The 17514-nt window shown below is 36.8% G+C and overlaps 2 protein-coding genes across 2 annotated transcripts in view; both read left to right on the top strand.

Moving 5' to 3' along the window:
- dennd1c (DENN domain containing 1C) overlaps window positions 1–3966 on the top strand; it is a 15956-nt gene extending 11990 nt beyond the window's left edge. The window contains exons 18-22 of the mRNA XM_027136395.2: window positions 1348–1389; window positions 1473–1586; window positions 1946–2028; window positions 2558–2750; window positions 2848–3966. Coding sequence (XP_026992196.2) covers window positions 1348–1389; window positions 1473–1586; window positions 1946–2028; window positions 2558–2750; window positions 2848–3780 — 1365 coding nt within the window. The 3' untranslated portion in view covers window positions 3781–3966. The remainder of the gene's footprint in view (window positions 1–1347; window positions 1390–1472; window positions 1587–1945; window positions 2029–2557; window positions 2751–2847) is intronic.
- Window positions 3967–11439: 7473 nt separating this feature from the next.
- LOC113636345 (complement C3-like) overlaps window positions 11440–17514 on the top strand; it is a 43862-nt gene continuing 37787 nt past the window's right edge. Inside the window, exons 1-11 of the mRNA XM_027136387.2 lie at window positions 11440–11596; window positions 12862–13057; window positions 14406–14574; window positions 14738–14814; window positions 14985–15073; window positions 15204–15286; window positions 15371–15458; window positions 15945–16047; window positions 16652–16772; window positions 16866–16981; window positions 17151–17297. Coding sequence (XP_026992188.2) covers window positions 11526–11596; window positions 12862–13057; window positions 14406–14574; window positions 14738–14814; window positions 14985–15073; window positions 15204–15286; window positions 15371–15458; window positions 15945–16047; window positions 16652–16772; window positions 16866–16981; window positions 17151–17297 — 1260 coding nt within the window. The 5' untranslated portion in view covers window positions 11440–11525. The remainder of the gene's footprint in view (window positions 11597–12861; window positions 13058–14405; window positions 14575–14737; window positions 14815–14984; window positions 15074–15203; window positions 15287–15370; window positions 15459–15944; window positions 16048–16651; window positions 16773–16865; window positions 16982–17150; window positions 17298–17514) is intronic.

The following is a 17514-nucleotide window of genomic DNA, read 5'->3' as shown; positions in this document are numbered from 1 at the left end:
AACTGAAACAGCTCTCTAACAACTTCCACATAAGCGTCTGACGCTTAAAATGGAGGCTCTCAGTTCTGTAACTTTATCCTCGAAGACAATATAGTGACCCTGAACGTGTAGTCAGATTCATTGGCAGCTTAAGAAACCGGAAATTTCCGAATGGCTACAGAAGGATGTTTGAAAAAATACAGTATAATGCATGGCCTCTTAGGGCTTCCGTATTGATCGCATAAATGCTGACAGAATTAAGATTGGAATTATTTATAATTTTAATTTATAGTATGAACTGCTCTGAACGACATGATGTAGGTAATTTGGTTATATTAAAAAATGAAGCAATAATATGGAACGCATTTCCTTGTCCGAGTCGTCTGCCGACTCCATGTCTCTGGAACCTTGTACATTTAGTGCTCATACGTCTACATACAGCATACTGTTTAAAAAAACATTCATCATACTAAAATACACAGCATCTACAATAAGCCAGGTCCAGTTCAAGAACATAATTATAATTTTATAGTACATTCTTGTTTCTTAAAAAAATATGCTTGGTGCGTTTAAAACCTACCATATAGCATGTGGCGTCGCATAAATGGAAATAAATCAAATTAGAAATCGTTTTATCTACTGTGTGATCAGATTTTTTTTATTTATTTATTTATTTATTTATTTGAAAGGGACAATGCACATCAATCAACATTTTTTGTTTACACTCAAAATGTACATTTCCAGAATTAGCTGAAGAGCTATTTTTCATCTGCAGTCCCTTGGCAGGTCAACACAGTATCATAGTACAAAAATTAAATACATGAAAAACACAAAACAAGTTAGAACCCTAGATAGATAATAGTACAATACAAAAATGGGCAGTACCAAAAATAAAATAAGTTAACTATTGATGATTACAATTTTGAGTGTTTTTAATCCATTTCTTGAGTTTGAGTTTAAATGATGAATAGCTGGTGCTCTTTCTGAGTTCAGTAGGGAGACCATTCCAATAATTTGAGGCCCGTACTGAAAAGACTGTTTGACCAAACTTACTTCGCCTATATACTGTATAACACAGTCTCCCCTTGTAGCTGCCATGTTTGCCCTATCACTGTTATTCCTCAGTTTTATAAATTCACGCAGTGGTGGGGGTGCAAGCCCATGTAAAATTTTAAAAATGAGACAGGCATCTTGATAATGTAAGAAATTGTTAGAATTGAATAAGTTGTATTTAGTAATGATATTACAGTGGTGATGACCACCAGGTTTTTGATCTAATATTTTTAAGGTTTGCTTATAAAGGGTCTCAATTGGTTTTAGAGTTATCTGATGGTATTAGCCACTTTTCTTCGTCCTGTTCTCTTTTAGGTCACGTATCACAGCAAGCTGAAGAATCTTATTTCATCAAAGGTAAATAACACAACAATTATGTGTGTGTGAGAAAACAAATAAATCAGAAACATCTTGTAAAGAGAAGACTGTATGTGTGTCAGGAGCAGAAACAGGCTCTCCAGAGAGGAGGTTCTGTGTGCAGCACACACTCATACCGAGTCAACAAATCCGACTGCCTTCAGAACAGATTACCGATCACACAGCATTTTGGAAAGGTGAATCCCACATCCCACACTCCACTAGGGCTCAAATGAATCAATACACTCACTGGGTGATGAGCAAAGCAGTCCAGAGATTTGCTTTACATGGTAGAAGATCATAGAAGATCAGATTCATCTGATCAAACATGAAGCTGATTATTTGTTTATTATTCTGGTCAGAGGACATTTCTGTTAGAAACTGAAGCTCATTCGTTTATCTTTGTTTTAACAGCTCTGATGTTACAAAACCAAGTTAGACCAGGGACACATTTTTGTGCCTTGGTTTAAATACATATGATATTTTATAAAGATTTGCTTGAGTTTGGATTAAAAATATTGAATGTGGATGTTAATGTTGTCATTGATTTTTCCAGTCCCGACCACGCAGGCCGACACACAAAGCAGCCAGCCAACAGGAGGAGGAACCACCAAAAGACAACAGTTGGGGAGAGGAGAGGTGTGTGTGTGTGTGTGTGTTTGTGTGTGTGTTTGTGTGTGTGTTTGTGTGTGTGTGTGCGTGTGCGTGTGTGTGTGTGTGTGCGTGTGTGTGTGTGTGTGTGTGTGTGTGCGTGTGTGTGTGCGTGTGTGTGTGCGTGTGTGTGTGTGTGTTCTGTGTCTGTTCCCCAGAGGCAATTGTTGGACTTCCTGTTCTACAGCTTGTTCACAAGGACTCATACAAAAGGAATTATAACATGTTTAAATGTTAAAAATGATGACTTTTTTTAATTGAAGGAGTCTCTGGTATCAGTGTTTTGTAATAGAGGTAAAGCTGTTACTATGTTTTCTGACATCTTCAGGACAGTTTGTTTATTTTATTTATTGCAATTTCATGGTCACAGAGCCTGCTGATGCTATTATGGCTATAATGCAAGTGAAAAAAAGTGACGTAATCCACAAGATTGAATATCAGTTCTCAGGGGAAAAACTATTACCTATTCTTGAATAAAAAATAATAATGCTTAATCCTTTGGTGTTTTTGTTTGCAGCCATATAGTGTTAGCTTCTGATGATCTCACAGAGGAGGAAGAGTTCTCTGTGATGGCTGACCTTGAGGAGATGGACTTGCTAGGGGAGATCTTCGAGTCGTTAAACACTCAGAGCTCAGCAGAGCCGGGCCTGTTGTACAGCACACGCAGCCTCGATGTTTTCACTTCTGACTGCACTGACTTCATCAGCCGAGTGAGCGCACACACGCACATGCACAAACACATGCACACTGATGATCAATCATTTTCATTTTTTTTATTTTTTTCATTTTACCCCTCATGTGTTCCAGAGGAGCTTGGCCACACCTAGTCAGGAGAGCTTGAGTCTTTCCACTGGGAACAATGGCAGTCTGATGAGCTGGGAAGAAGGGCATGAAGAGGGTCTAGATATAGAGGAGGTGGAGTCTGAGCTTCCAAGTGATGTACCAGAGAGGGACATGAGAGAGGGAGTGAGAGAGGGTCACGGTATGTCGAGGGAGGAGGAGCCATCTACGGATCTTGGAAGATTAGTGGAGGATCTTGTGGACCTAAAGGAAGAACTAGAAGAGGAGCTGAATGGAGACTGTAAAAAAACTAGCAGTTCATCCGGTGAAAATCAATTAGAGCCTAGCAGTTTGTCAGAAGTAGATCAGGGTGAATCTAGCAGATCATCAGGAAAAAATCATCAGGAAAATAGCAGCACACCAGAAGAAAATCAGGAAAGAACTTGCAGATCCAAACCTGATGATGATGATGATGATGATGATGAGGAGGAGGAAACCAGTGGAGCTCATGAGAGGCCAAGAAAAGAAGCAATAAACAAACAACACTGTGTTGGACACCAAGATCTAATTCATGGGAACAAGGCAGGGAGTCCAGATAAAGACTCATCCCAGGGAAAGCAGCCAGTGGCTGAGGAACAACTAAAGGCAGAGACATTAGTTAACACAGCCAAAAAAGATGAGCAAGAAGTGTGCAGAGAACAAGCAACTCCTAAAGTGCTCTCCAAAGTGGCCCTTTTCCAGGTCAAGGCCTACCAGACCAAGAGCTCACCTGAGACTGTGAGATCATCTCTAAAGCTCTCTCCAAAAGCTCCCGGAGTAGTTCGGTTGACTGTGAATACAAAAACAGATGACTTGACCATTAAATCACCAACCGCATCCAAGTTGTCAGACACAGCTACAGATGACGAAGACCTGCCACCACCGAAAGTGTCTGAACTTAAAAAGAGATTTGAGCAGTGATTGACTGGAGGGAAAACGTCATGACCATGCCGATGCAAGATACCAGAGATCATCACCATGCAATAATCCTGCTGTTAAAAAATCAGTTTGCAATACTGAAGCACATTTATTTAGTCTGATTTTAAAACATTTAATCCCAAAATAAAAGTTTTATTGTCTAATGAAATAAACCAATGAGTGCAATCAGTTCTGGAAAGTAACCAAGATCTTCATTCAAGAAAGAGAGCAATATATATATATATATATATATAAATAAACCTGTAAAATTGACAAACACCATTACATACGTCACCTATTTATAGTCTTAATAAAAATTGAAGGTAAAAAGCAGAAGCAAAACTCACACAAGACACAGACACATTTATTCAGATATTAGTTAAAGTGAACTAAGTTAGTTCCTCCCTAATTTACCGGACTTCCACTAGTTACGTCTCCTATCATACAACAGCGCACATCCAGGGAAGGTGAAGGTTATCACATGCTAGACACATAAAAACGGCCACCCGCATCTTCCCGAAGTTATGCTCAAGCAAGCAACAGTTGAACAAAAGTTTTCTCAATTCTACTCAAAATTGATGTAATGCAGGAAAGCAACAAACATCACCAGCACAATAATGCTCAGTAGATTGTAGAGACCTTCTTCTCTTCACTACTGCATAATTTATTTACTGCATGCATGAACAGTTCGACATGCAGAAATTCATGAAGAAAACTTCTATCCATGGGTTCTCCTTACAGTATCTCCTCATACCCAACTTCTTGTAGCATGTAGCAAGCATGAAGCTTATAAATATCACCTGCAATTTTCACACCAATCAGTGCACTTTTACGTTTGTGTTAGCTGTCGATTGTAACGTATATCTGATACCAATTCTCATCAGAAATAAAATCCTGCACAGGACACGCTCGCATGTGACAGTTTAGAAGGTGCTAAAATGTTAACCTTTGACTTTATAATGGAGTGATTTTTTAAATACAATATTGAGTGATTTTACACGATCCTACAGATATTGGAAAAAGGAAATATGGTGCATTAATACATTAATTGTACTTTATTACTTCCAACCTCCAACTTTTGGTATTTGGAGAGCTGAAACTATTTTTTTACATTAATGATTATATCGGTGGGCTTTGTACTCTGTCACTTAGTAAATAGTGGCATAACCATTGACCCAAAAAGAAATCGATCGATAACTCTTGCAGCATGTTATTGTGATAAAATGTGACATAGGAGATAAGTCAATAGGTTATCATTTCTGAGATGATAAAATATATACATTTAGCTATATACCATTAAAAAGAATAAGGCCAATACAACATAAAAAACCCACCGACTGATCGAACTACCTTATAATAAAACTACAGAAAGAAGAAAATTCTCTCACCAAAAAACAGAAACCAAACCAACACACACCAAACAGAAAGTTTCTACCAGTCATCATGCTTAATATGTCAAAGAACAGAGCAAGACAAATCGGAATAGTTCAAGGACGGAAATATCACAAACACAGCAATTGATTAAAAAAAATTAAAAAGCACTGACTTTAGTGGCAGCTGAATACTGTCGCATAATGATGACATCATTTGTATCAATGGCTCAACACAAGGTTGATAAAATGGTGCAATAACACTTTAAAAAAAGAAATGCAGAATAAAAGCAGCTGAAACAGAATCGAACACACAAACACCAAAACATGCAACATGTTCGATACCTGGTTCAAAAGCTACACTTTGTTTTGTGACTTTTTTCCCCTCCACTTTGGAGAACATTTTCAACGACACATAATTCTGTTTTAATGTGGACTAGAGAACAAACTGCGAGGAAAATAATATGTAAAGATATATCTTCTTTTTTAAAGAATAACTTCTCATTAGCTGATTTTCTAGTCAGTTAAAAGGAAGGACTCGAACTGAAACACACACAACACGACGGTCATGACTGAGAAGTGAATCCATACTGACAGGGAGTCATATTTTATAGGAAGTGGATAATTGGTGGATGACAGGTTTACCAATCTCTCATCTCCAAACCATAAAAATAAATGCACCACTTTGCAGTGGGCCATCGGGCCATCTCTGTTGTTTTTGTTTTTTTTTTAATTTGGAAAGAATGGAGTCAGTGTCATTTGTCCTCTTATCAGTAACATCTGTCAATTCATAAGTGATCCAAAAATAAAAAACTATGCTCACACTATACATCTTTTTTCTTCAGTAAATCAGCTTTTCCTTTGAGTAAATGTTATTTTCTGCATTGACTGAAAAAGCAGAAAACTTCAGTGTTCTGGTGCTGTTAATATCGGTGTAATGAATAATATGACTTTTGTACAATATGAAGAACATACACACTGCGGCTCAATATTCAGCCATGACCACGTTTGTCCAGTATTGAGTAAGAAAGTATCATCAGTGTCCAATGTAATGTATTATGGAATACACTGATATGTAGAGCATCAGCTGTGGTTTTAGGGTGGAACAGAATCCTCTTAGATGCCATTATTTCATCATATTTCATCAATAAAATTTTGATTTATAATCACACTTCAGGGGGGCACGGTGGCTTAGTGGTTAACACATTTGCCTCACACCTCCAGGGTTAGGGGTTCGATTCCCGCCTCCACCTTGTGTGAGTGGAGTTTGCATGTTCTCCCCGTGCCTCGGGGGTTTCCTCCGGGTACTCCGGTTTCCTCCCCCGGTCCAAAGACATGCATGGTAGGTTGATTGGCATCTCTGGACAATTGTCCATAGCACTCCGTCCAGGGTGTATCCTGCCTCGATGCCCGATGATGCCTGAGATAGGCACAGGCTCCCCGTGACCCGAGGTAGTTCGGATAAGCGGTAGAAAATGAATGAATGAATGAATGAATGAATCGCACTTTGAAGCTGCTTCACAGTGAGCTAAAGGAGGGTCTCAGATCAGTCGCTCCTCTTTGGGCAGAGGTAACGGAAGGCCTGGTTTCTCTGAATCCTGGCTTTCAGACTGTTTTTGCTCCTCTGCGCTCGGCCTGTAGGTTCCTTCAGTCCAACGTTTTCTGCACAGCAAACATACCATCAGTACTGTGGGGAGAGCAACGAGCGAGAAACATGCCAGGACCAGATGCACATCAGTCAGCATCAATACCACCATTGTCCCTTAACACACAAACACACACACACACACACACACACACACACACACACACACACACACACACACACACACACACACACACACACACACAAAATATGTTAATGAAGACCAACTAATTGACATAGGAAAATGTGGTTTCAAATTAAATTTAGAGATAGAGTTTATGACATGAGAAAATTCTACAGAATAAAGTTAATTTACAATGTTAGAACTATGGGAACTATGATTATGTAATACATGAAATGAATAGTTTTATAATTATGCTGTAATTAAAGACCTACCTATATAATTCCACCCAAGGAATTAAGAAAGTGCCTCAAGGATGGACTCTGCCCTTTTTCCTATAGTGGAAACACACTTAAAGTTTTCTTTGGTTCAGGAAATGGTTCATTTTGGTTCAACCCTGACTCACAACAGGGTGGGTGTACTTATGGTGTCATTCCTCCAACATTACACAACATTACAGGTCATTTCCCCCTGCAGATTGGGGAAAAACATCACTGTGTTATTCTCACATGCACACAGAACCATGAAAGAGTCCTCTGTCAGAGAATTACTCATCACTGATGGGGTTAATGATTAGATTTGGATTTAATGACTGATTTAAGAGCACAAATGAATGAACAATAAAACGACCGCCTGCTACCGTGAACTATTACTACTGCTCATGTAATACCCAACATTATAATACCCAACATTATAATACTCAACATTCTAAAAGCCAAAATTATGTTCTCAATACAAGCAGTACAATTTTCATGGGCAGGAAGTTGGGTTTCCTGTTGCTGTTATGTCTCTAACTAAATCTTCACCATTATAAATTGATATAGCCTTATTTTTATTTATTTTTTTATTACATTTCTCTCTTTTTAGGCAGAGATATAATACTGGGATCTGTATACATTTATACACAGCAGCATCAGGTCAGATCAATCAATCTTTAGGTCAGATTCTTCTTATATTGGGAGTGGTGTGTGTTTTAACATTCAACCTGATTAATTAAATTCAATTTGATTTGTGTAGCATTTAATAATGAATATTGCCACAAAGTTATGAATTCAGGATTAGGAATACATTTGGGTTAGGGTTAGTTAATTTAATTTTAAACTTTATTATTTTTATATGTATTTGATTATATATTTCTGTAAAACTGCTTTAAGACCATGGTTAAAATGCACTATTCAAATGAAGTGAAATGAATTTGAATAAATTTCAGATATAAGCTTTAAATAAAATGTAGAACATTATAGACATTTGTTCAACGACCGCATGAAGGAATGCAAAATACACACTAAATGATATAAAAATAAAACATTTGATGTACATCAGGGTAAAAAAGGTGTTACTCTCTTGCTTTATTTTTATTTATTTACAGTACACTCATAATACAGTATTTATATTTACTACACTACACTCATAAAATAATTCAAATGGCAATTTATATGTATTTGCTGTTTATTGTGCCACACAGTCATTGAAAACATACCAATCTGGCAACACACAATGTTAGTTAGAACTATGTTGAATGTCCAGTTTCTCAGCGTGTTTACGTCACGTACAAAGTGAACTAAAACAGTTTGGTTTGTTTTCTTACAACAAACAGATGATTCCAATAGATTTATTAAAAATATATATTTTTTAAAAAAGTTAAGAGAAAAAGAACATTATGAAAAGTCACTGGAGTTAACCCCTAAAACACAACACATCTTGGTGAAGATAATGTACTGGGTTTATTTTCTCACCTGAACAGATTGACTGTTTGTTCTGTGTGAAGCTGCTGCACCTGTTTTACCTGACAGGAAACATGTCCGTATTTATCTCAGTGATACTTCCGACTTGTGATGATACTTTTAAGCGAAATTTGTTATTATTATTATTATTATTATTATTATTATTATTATTATTATTATTATTATTATTATTCGAAAAGCCGAACGAACATCCCGCACCTGTTCCTCATCCACCTGTCCGACGGTCACGTGATTCGCGGTGCGCGTTATTACAAAACAAACCCGTTTTCTTTCCTGTTCTCGCCTTTAATAACGTTAATAACTAAAACATTACTTTGGCAGACAAAGAAAAAATCTTTTAGCCTACACAACAAGAAGAACACAGTGCACTGAAATATACGCTATACGAATAAACATTTTATTCGCCTAAAAGTTCCCCAGAATGTTTATGTTTAAGACAGGGGAGCACGGTTGCTTAGTGGTTAGCACGTTCGCCTCACACCTCCATGGGTCGGGGTTCGATTCCCGCCTCGCCTTGTGTGTGTGGAGTTTGCATGTTCTCCCCGTGCCTCGGGGGTTTCCTCCGGGTACTCCGGTTTCATCCCCCGGTCCAAAGACAACCATGGTAGGTTGATTGGCATCTCTGGAAAATTGTCCGTTGTGTGGGAGTGAGTGTGTGTGTTATAAAAATAAACGTTTTATTCGCCTAAAAATTCCCCAGAATACAGAAGAATTTATTGTCATAGGTTTACGTTAATATTAAATGAATTGGTCTCGCGTGTGTTATTGAGAAAGTTGTATTTATTATGTTTAAGACGAGAAACGAATTCATGTTTTGTCGAGAAACCGAATTTTTTTTTTATTCGTGCTGAACACGTCCCCTTTTTCAGTGTGGACAGAAAGGGTAGAAGAAACGTCCAGAGGAAAGTGTATTTTATTTATTTATTTATTTATTTATTTATTTATTTATTTATTTATTTATTTATTTGTGTGTTTGTTTGTTTGTTTGTTTGTTTGTTTGTTTGTTTGGGGGTGGTGGTACCGCTTACCTGTTCCTAATGCAAATGAGCTGCATTGACCTGCCGACAGTGAGGTGTCTTATGTTTTCAAGATTATTCAAATATATATATATATATATATATATATATATATATTGCATCTATTAATTTTGCCTCTGTTTAAAAATTTAAAACAGCAGGGACTTGAGTTTGAGCAGTTCAGGAGACACACACACACACACACACACACACACACACACACACACACACACACACACACATGCCTAGGTTGTGAGTTCGAGTCTCGGGCCGGCAATACCATGACTAACGTGCCCGTGAGCAAGGCACCGAACCCCCCTAACTGCTCCCCGGGTGCTGGAGCATAAATGGGTGTGTGTTCAGGGTGTATGAGTGTGTTCACTGCTGTGTGTGCACTTTGGATGGGTTAAATGCAGAGAATGAATTCTGAGTATGGGTCGCCTTATGTACTTAGCCGTATGTCATGTCACTTCACACACACACACACACACACACACACACACTCTCTCTCTCTCTCTCTCTCTCTCTCACACACACACACACTCACACACATGCACGCATGAAATTGATTATCCTGCATCAGTGTAAAAATGCAATTGAAATGTGGAAATCATCTCAAGTCCAGTCAAGAAGCTTTTATTGTCATTACAACCATATATAGCTGTTGCAGTACACAGTGACACGAGACAATGTTTCTCCAGGATTGGGGTGCTACATAAAAACAAAGACAGGGCTGAGGACTTAGTAAGTAGTCCTAGCCACATAAAGTGCAACTGTGCGACCTGTGCAAACAGTGCAGGACAAAACAAACAAGACAGTCCAGACAGTGCAGACGAAAAGTACAACACAAAAAATACAAAAAAAGACAATATACAAAAGACAATAAACAGAAACAGCGCTGACACACAGTTTCTTGGGAGCAGGTCCATGAGATAATGTATAGGATTTGTGCAAAAACTCTTTCAAATAATTACTTATTACGTTTTCACTTGCTGACACCGATACAGTCAATAACAAAGTTTAAAGGATCGAAGGTTGAATTTACACAATTTTGGCTGATTTACAGGAAATCTGCTGGATTAACCCTTCGCATGCATCTGTGTAGCACAGCCAGCAAAACAATAGTCTCCTACTAAGATAATATTAAACAATTGTTACTATAGTGGATACTTGACCTATATGAGGCCTATGGGGTTCCTGTAAATGTTTTGCTTGAGGGGTGTGGGGTGGCCTGCATCACAGTCTAATCAAACAGATATCAGAAAATACATTAAATAAATAACAAACACAGCATAATAAATACATAATAAATAAAAAAACAATGCTTTAAAGCATTTTTACAAATATATAATGTATTTATATTTAAAACCTGAAATAAATAAATTTTCTAAAAAAAATTTTTTGTCTTGTAAAATTGCAAAGAGAAAATATATTTTTATATTACAAGTAAAAGCAAAGCAAAAACCTGGAATCTGCAATAAACTGCAACAGGAAACAATTCATTAATAAATAATTTAGAAACAAATATGTTAAATAAGAAAATAAGGAAATCTTCCCAGTATTCATTAAATAAATAAAATATAGTTATGTTGGGGAAATGTACAACTCCATATAAATCTCTTTAAACATATTAATCTTATTACTGCACAATCAGCACATTTGTGTATGTTTTAATTTCCCACCCAATTGTGTTAGTGGGTCAGTGGGAGAGGAGTGCTGTAGTGTGTGTGTGTGTGTGTGTGTGTGTGTGTGTGTGTGTGTGTGTGTGTGTGTGTGTGTTATGTTGGTTTAAAAGCTGTGGTACTGCTCGATAACACACATCTCCAGACTGAGCTCCGACCAACAGCAAGGATGCATGTAGACCTGCTGTGGCTGACGGCTGCGCTTCTATCTTTCCCCCTGCTTACTTTATGTGACCCGCTGTGAGTACACACACACACACACACACACACACACACACACACACACACACACACACACACACACACACAGACAAACATAGCAGTGCAACAACTCTTATTGTGTCACAAATTTTTCACAACATTTATACGTGTAATTTTCACACTGTTACTTTCATTTATATAGCTTTTATTTTTCACACGTGATTACATTATTCTCATGACCACATGTGTCTTTACTTGAGCTTAGACCAGGAGATAGTGAAATGGACATGTCTATTCTTTTTACACAATTATGGTAAAATTGAACACAACACAACACAATACAGCAAAACACAATAGAACAAAACACAATACAACACAACACAACATAATACAACAAAACAACACAATACAACAACAGAGTACAACACAACACAACATAATACAACAAAACAACACAATACAACACAATAGAACACAACACAGACATGTTAGGACACGTTAAGACACAAGGACATTGCGCGCGTCGTGACTCGATCAATCCCACACCCGCGTTTCTGTGCACCTCACAGCCCGTTAGCTTTCGTTATTTCTCCTAGAAAATCATTCCAGTTATAAATCACAAATTAGACCGACGTGACAAACAGGTGAGAAACAAAAAAGAGAAGTAGCACAGACGCGGTGTACAATTGTGAAATATTCGAGAATCATCTGAGGGCCGCATAAACTCAGTCACTCTTTCCCCTTACTATGGTGCCCAATCGATCCATATTATAGGCCTGCAACAGCTAGCAGATGTGGAGACATAAACTATTGATTACTCTTCATCACACACATGAACTAAAGCGCTGTCCTCCCTCTTCTGTGTACGTGTGCGACTGTTGCTCTGATTGACAGGTGAGTGAGAGAATAGACCCCTCCCACTCAGAGAACATGGCCAATAGTGCTCTCTTTATTGGAATTTGAATATTTAAATTTAAAATCTGCGTATGAAAGGAAGAACACTTTCATGTCAGATGTTTAATTAATGTAAAGTAAATAAATAATTAATAATAATAATAATAATAATAATAATAATAATAATAATAATAATAATAATAATAATAATAAATAATAATGTAAAGTAGATAAAGTAATTTATCTGAAACATGCACATAGATTGTCTTTTACCTTTACCTACTTTTTTTCTGTGGGACCCGAACTTGAATTTTTTTATTTCTGCTTATACTCTACAGTTAGCAAATGTTATATTATATTATTACAATAAATAAATAATTGAATGAACGTTTTCATGTTTGTTATAACAGTAACGTGTTGGTGGCCCCGAACCTGCTGCGTGTGGGGACCCCTGAGAAAGTGTTTGTGGAAGCGCAGGATTATAATGGAGGTAACATCGAAGTGAAGATCAGTGTGAAGAACTACCCAAAGAAATCTTCAGAACTGACATCTCAATCAGTCGTCCTCACTGCTGATAAAAACTACCAGGCAATTGTAGACATAACGGTACACACACACACACACACACACACCCCCACCCACCCACATACAATTTATGCGCTCCACATCTCAACTATTTCATTTTTCATGACACAATTTCACATGCCATATTCCGCAGACATCATTATTGCCTAAGCTGCCATACAAAGCTTTAAGGCATAATTTCCAGCCTATAATTATTACAGATCTATCAGTTGCTATGTTGGCAATATTATTAGATGTTGTTTATGCGTTTTTGTGAAAATAGTCAGGAGAAAGGGACTGGCTGCTTCAACCAAACAGGATCTTCTCAAAATAGCATAATACAAGTCAGCTTCTGATATTGCGAGTATATTGGATTTGAACTCTCACACCAGGTCCTTGCAGAGAATTATTGCAAAGCAGCGTGAGACCAGTACCATGCAGACCATAAAGCACTGCAGCCTACCAAGGAAGACGAACAATTGTTTTGAAAGGATGATGCAAATCATCTCAATGTGTAACTTCAAAACAGCTTCCAAAGTTGTGTATGAGACGTGCAGTTGTCTGGGGCCTCTAATTTAATCTCGCACCACAAGACAATGCCACAGGAGGCTGGATATAGAGGTGGCATAGCAGTAAGGAAATCTTTTATTAGTTCTGTTAACCGCAAAATATGTCCTGTCTTTGCCAAAGAACAGGAAGTTCAACATGCTTGTGTTGGATGGTGTCTGGTATGATAATAGGACATCAGGGGTGAAACATGATGGTATGGGCATGCAGAAGGAAGGTATTTCTTGCTGCCCGACATTTTGAAATACTCAAGTGATACATTTACAGTAATTGAACCTGTAGGGTCATTTACATTTACATTTCCAGCATTTGGCAGATGCTCTTATTAAGAGGGATGTACACATCTCATTTGTTTTATACAACTGAGCACCCCCCCACACACACACACACACACACAAACATTTCCACTGCATTTCAGCCCTGCCATAAAATTACCTAATGTCAGTGATTCTCTCATTAACGCAGGTAAGAATCTTGACCAAACTGGAGATCACTCTATCATTCTAATTACGAATAAAAGCCTGGAACCTTTAAAATGAATGATTGTTATTATACTTCAGTATACCTTAGTAACATCTGACAGAAATATCTAAAAACAAGGAAGCAGCAGACTTTGTGAAAATTAATATTTGTGTCATTCTCAAAACTGTTGGCCATCGCTATATGCTTCATTTTTTCATCACTTTTGTCCAAACAACAACATTTGGGGTTTATATAAAGACATAAATATATTTCATAAATGTGGTCAAACACACAAAGGGGATGTCAGGTAGCTTCTTAATTTGAACACTAAAATTAAGTGTGTAATTTTCCTTTGACTCAGATTCCTGACAATAAGGGTTTCTTTAGTGAAGACCCACTGGAGAAGCAGTATGTGTATCTGCAGGCTGAGTTTCCTTCCAAAGTGCTCGAGAAAGTGGTCTTAGTAACATTTCAGTCTGGATACATGTTCATTCAGACAGACAAGAGCATCTACACACCTGGAACAACAGGTAAAACAGTCTGGACTCACTGATGAAATACAAACTGGACTGTAATGTGGCCAAAAGCTATGATGAAGGATGCAGTCCAAATATTCGATCAGTACAAATATTAAACACATTTAACATTTCCAGCAAGACATATAAAAAAGCAAATTAATCATTTTTGTCCCAGTTCTTTACAGAATCTTCTCACTGACTCCTGATCTGCAGCCACTTGACAAGAGTGGAGGAATCTATGTGGAATTCATAGTAAGTGTTCAAACATATCAGTTGGGGTTTCACCTACAGTATTCAGCAGTCTCTAACAGTTTCAATTTCACCACAAGCTAAAATTACAGTATATTCTGATTTTCTAATCAGCTTATTCATCCATTATGTATTTTTTTAAATCACAAATTATTTTTTCCTTTTCCCCCAAGAATCCTCAAGGAATCACAGTCGACAGTGAAACATTAGATCTTAAGGAAGGGACCAAAACATATTCATACGTCATCCCTGAAATTGCCAAGTAAGTCCATTGAATTAAAGCTTCTAATATGAAAGTCATTACAGATTTTATTATGTTTTCTTTAATTATATATTGTTATTCTTAGAGAAAATATTAACATATTTAATCTGAAATGCTCTCTTTTTAACAGATCTGGAATATGGACTGTAGCAACACGGTACAAAAATACCCCACAGATTAACTTCACTGCTGAATTTGAAGTTAAAGAATATGGTACAATTTATAATTAGACTACAAAAACATCCCTACTTTTGGTTTGTCTACATGTGTGTTTACATGTTGCTTTTCACTTTGCAGTGCTACCGAGCTTCGAGGTAACATTAAAACCATCAAAACCATTTTTCTATGTGGATGATAAGAAACTTAATGTTGATATAACTGCCAAGTAAGTAGAACATGACACATGTCAAACTTGTGACACATGACACATGTCACTTGCAAAATTATTTTAATTTATTATAATGTAACGCACATTATAATAAATTAAAATAATTTTGCAAGTGATGTCACAGTGAAGGCCTAAAATAAATAATGAACACACCACAATCTGAGACAGAAAGATTTAATTCCTAATCGACATTTAGATTTTAACACCATAAAAGTTCCTGTGATTGAGCTGCTACTGTAGACACACAAATATATTATAAAAAGCCCAGAAATATAAACTTGTAAATTGCAACTGTACCACTGTCATAGTTATAGAAAATGAATCAACATTTTTTAATCTTGCTTGTGCAGTTTTTATTTATTGTTTCTTAGAAAGATTTTACTTACATTTTGTTGTGAATAATAATGTCATTATTAACATTTATATTTCTAACTGGGCTAACTCAATGCACGATCCAACTTTTTTTTGTGAATTATACAAAAGGTATCTGTTTGGAAAAGATGTGAATGGTGCTGCATTTGTGGTGTTTGGCATTAAGAATGATGACACTAGAACCAGTCTGCCTGCCTCTTTAACCAGAGTACAGGTCAGTTACACATCCTCTAATATTTCACATTATAACAACTGTAAGGAAATAATCACTTATTCGTTCACTCACTTCTTAATGTCTTGTATTCACATTTTAACACAAAGTAGGCAGGTCCAAAACCTTGCAAATTATATATGTATTATTATTATTTTTTTTTCCGGCTCTGATAGTTCCTCTGTCTCAGTTCCATCAATCAGGTTCATAACTGGTCTTAATATGTCTGTGGGACTTTTGTTTGTTTTGGAACCTGCCGACAAGAATTTGCTTATCACTGGTAGCGTAATTTAGACTTCTGTGACTGTTACATGGTCTGTTTTGGTTCTGTGAGCATCATATCTGACATATAAAAAACTATTAGCTTGCAACATTTGTGTCCAACACAACGTCTCTTCCATATATGAATACTTTTAATGAATTAATTACAAATAATGCAGCAACCTTTCATAGCTGTATTTGAGTCTGTTTAAAACATATTATCTGTTCATTGATGTATTTATGTATGGTTTGTAGTTTTAATTAAAGTTTGGCATGTGCACAAATTTTCCAGGACGATTGTACATTACTAATACTACTTACGTGTAGAATTTTATGTTACATATAGATCATTAATGGAAATGGACGTGCTGAGCTCACTAAAGAGATGATCCTACGCTCCTTCCCTGATATAAATCAACTGGTCGGAAGCTTTTTGTACATTTCTGTCAGTGTTATAACTGAGACTGGTAAGATCCCAGCAATTGTGTATGTATGTATGTATGTATGTATGTATGTATATAGATCTTTTCAGCTGTCATTTATCATTAATAATATTTCAGGTAGTGAAATCGTTGAAGCACAGAAAGGGGGCATTCAAATTGTGACATCACCCTACACCATCCAGTTCAAGAGAACCCCAAAATTCTTCCATCCAGGAATGTCTTTCGATGTCACAGTATGCATACCTTAACACCTTATGCAATCTCTTTACAATCTTACAACTGATAAATGATTTAAATATTTGCTGAAACACCAGATAAAGTGTAATCCCAGTTAGTCCCATTGAAAAAATCTTGAACTACAGTACACCGATTACAATGTATGTCTGATCTGGATTTGAAAAGGTTTATGTGACCAATCCGGACCAGTCACCTGCTGAAAATGTGGACGTACTGATCCAGCCTGGTGAAGTTAAGGCTCGAACAAAGACTAACGGCATGGCCAAGGCCATTTTGAACACCCGCGGAGGAGAAAAGCCACTACATGTCACTGTGAGCCACATAAAATGATGGGTTTTATGGTGAAAATGTAATGACTGCATATTAACCTATATTTATCTCATTAAAAATAATAGAACTGGAATTATCAGGAAACATAATATTTAAAAGTCCCAGTTTATGAAAAAAAAATCATAGGCCAAACTGGTAAACCATCTTTTCAGTTGCTAAGATGTTTGTCATAAGCATTAAATTATTTTAAACTAAACTA

The sequence above is a fragment of the Tachysurus fulvidraco genome, chromosome 18 (genome assembly GCF_022655615.1).
Source record: "Tachysurus fulvidraco isolate hzauxx_2018 chromosome 18, HZAU_PFXX_2.0, whole genome shotgun sequence".
NCBI lineage: Eukaryota > Metazoa > Chordata > Actinopteri > Siluriformes > Bagridae > Tachysurus > Tachysurus fulvidraco.
Note: the sequence above shows the minus strand (reverse complement) of the source record. Positions and strands in the feature narration are given on the sequence as shown.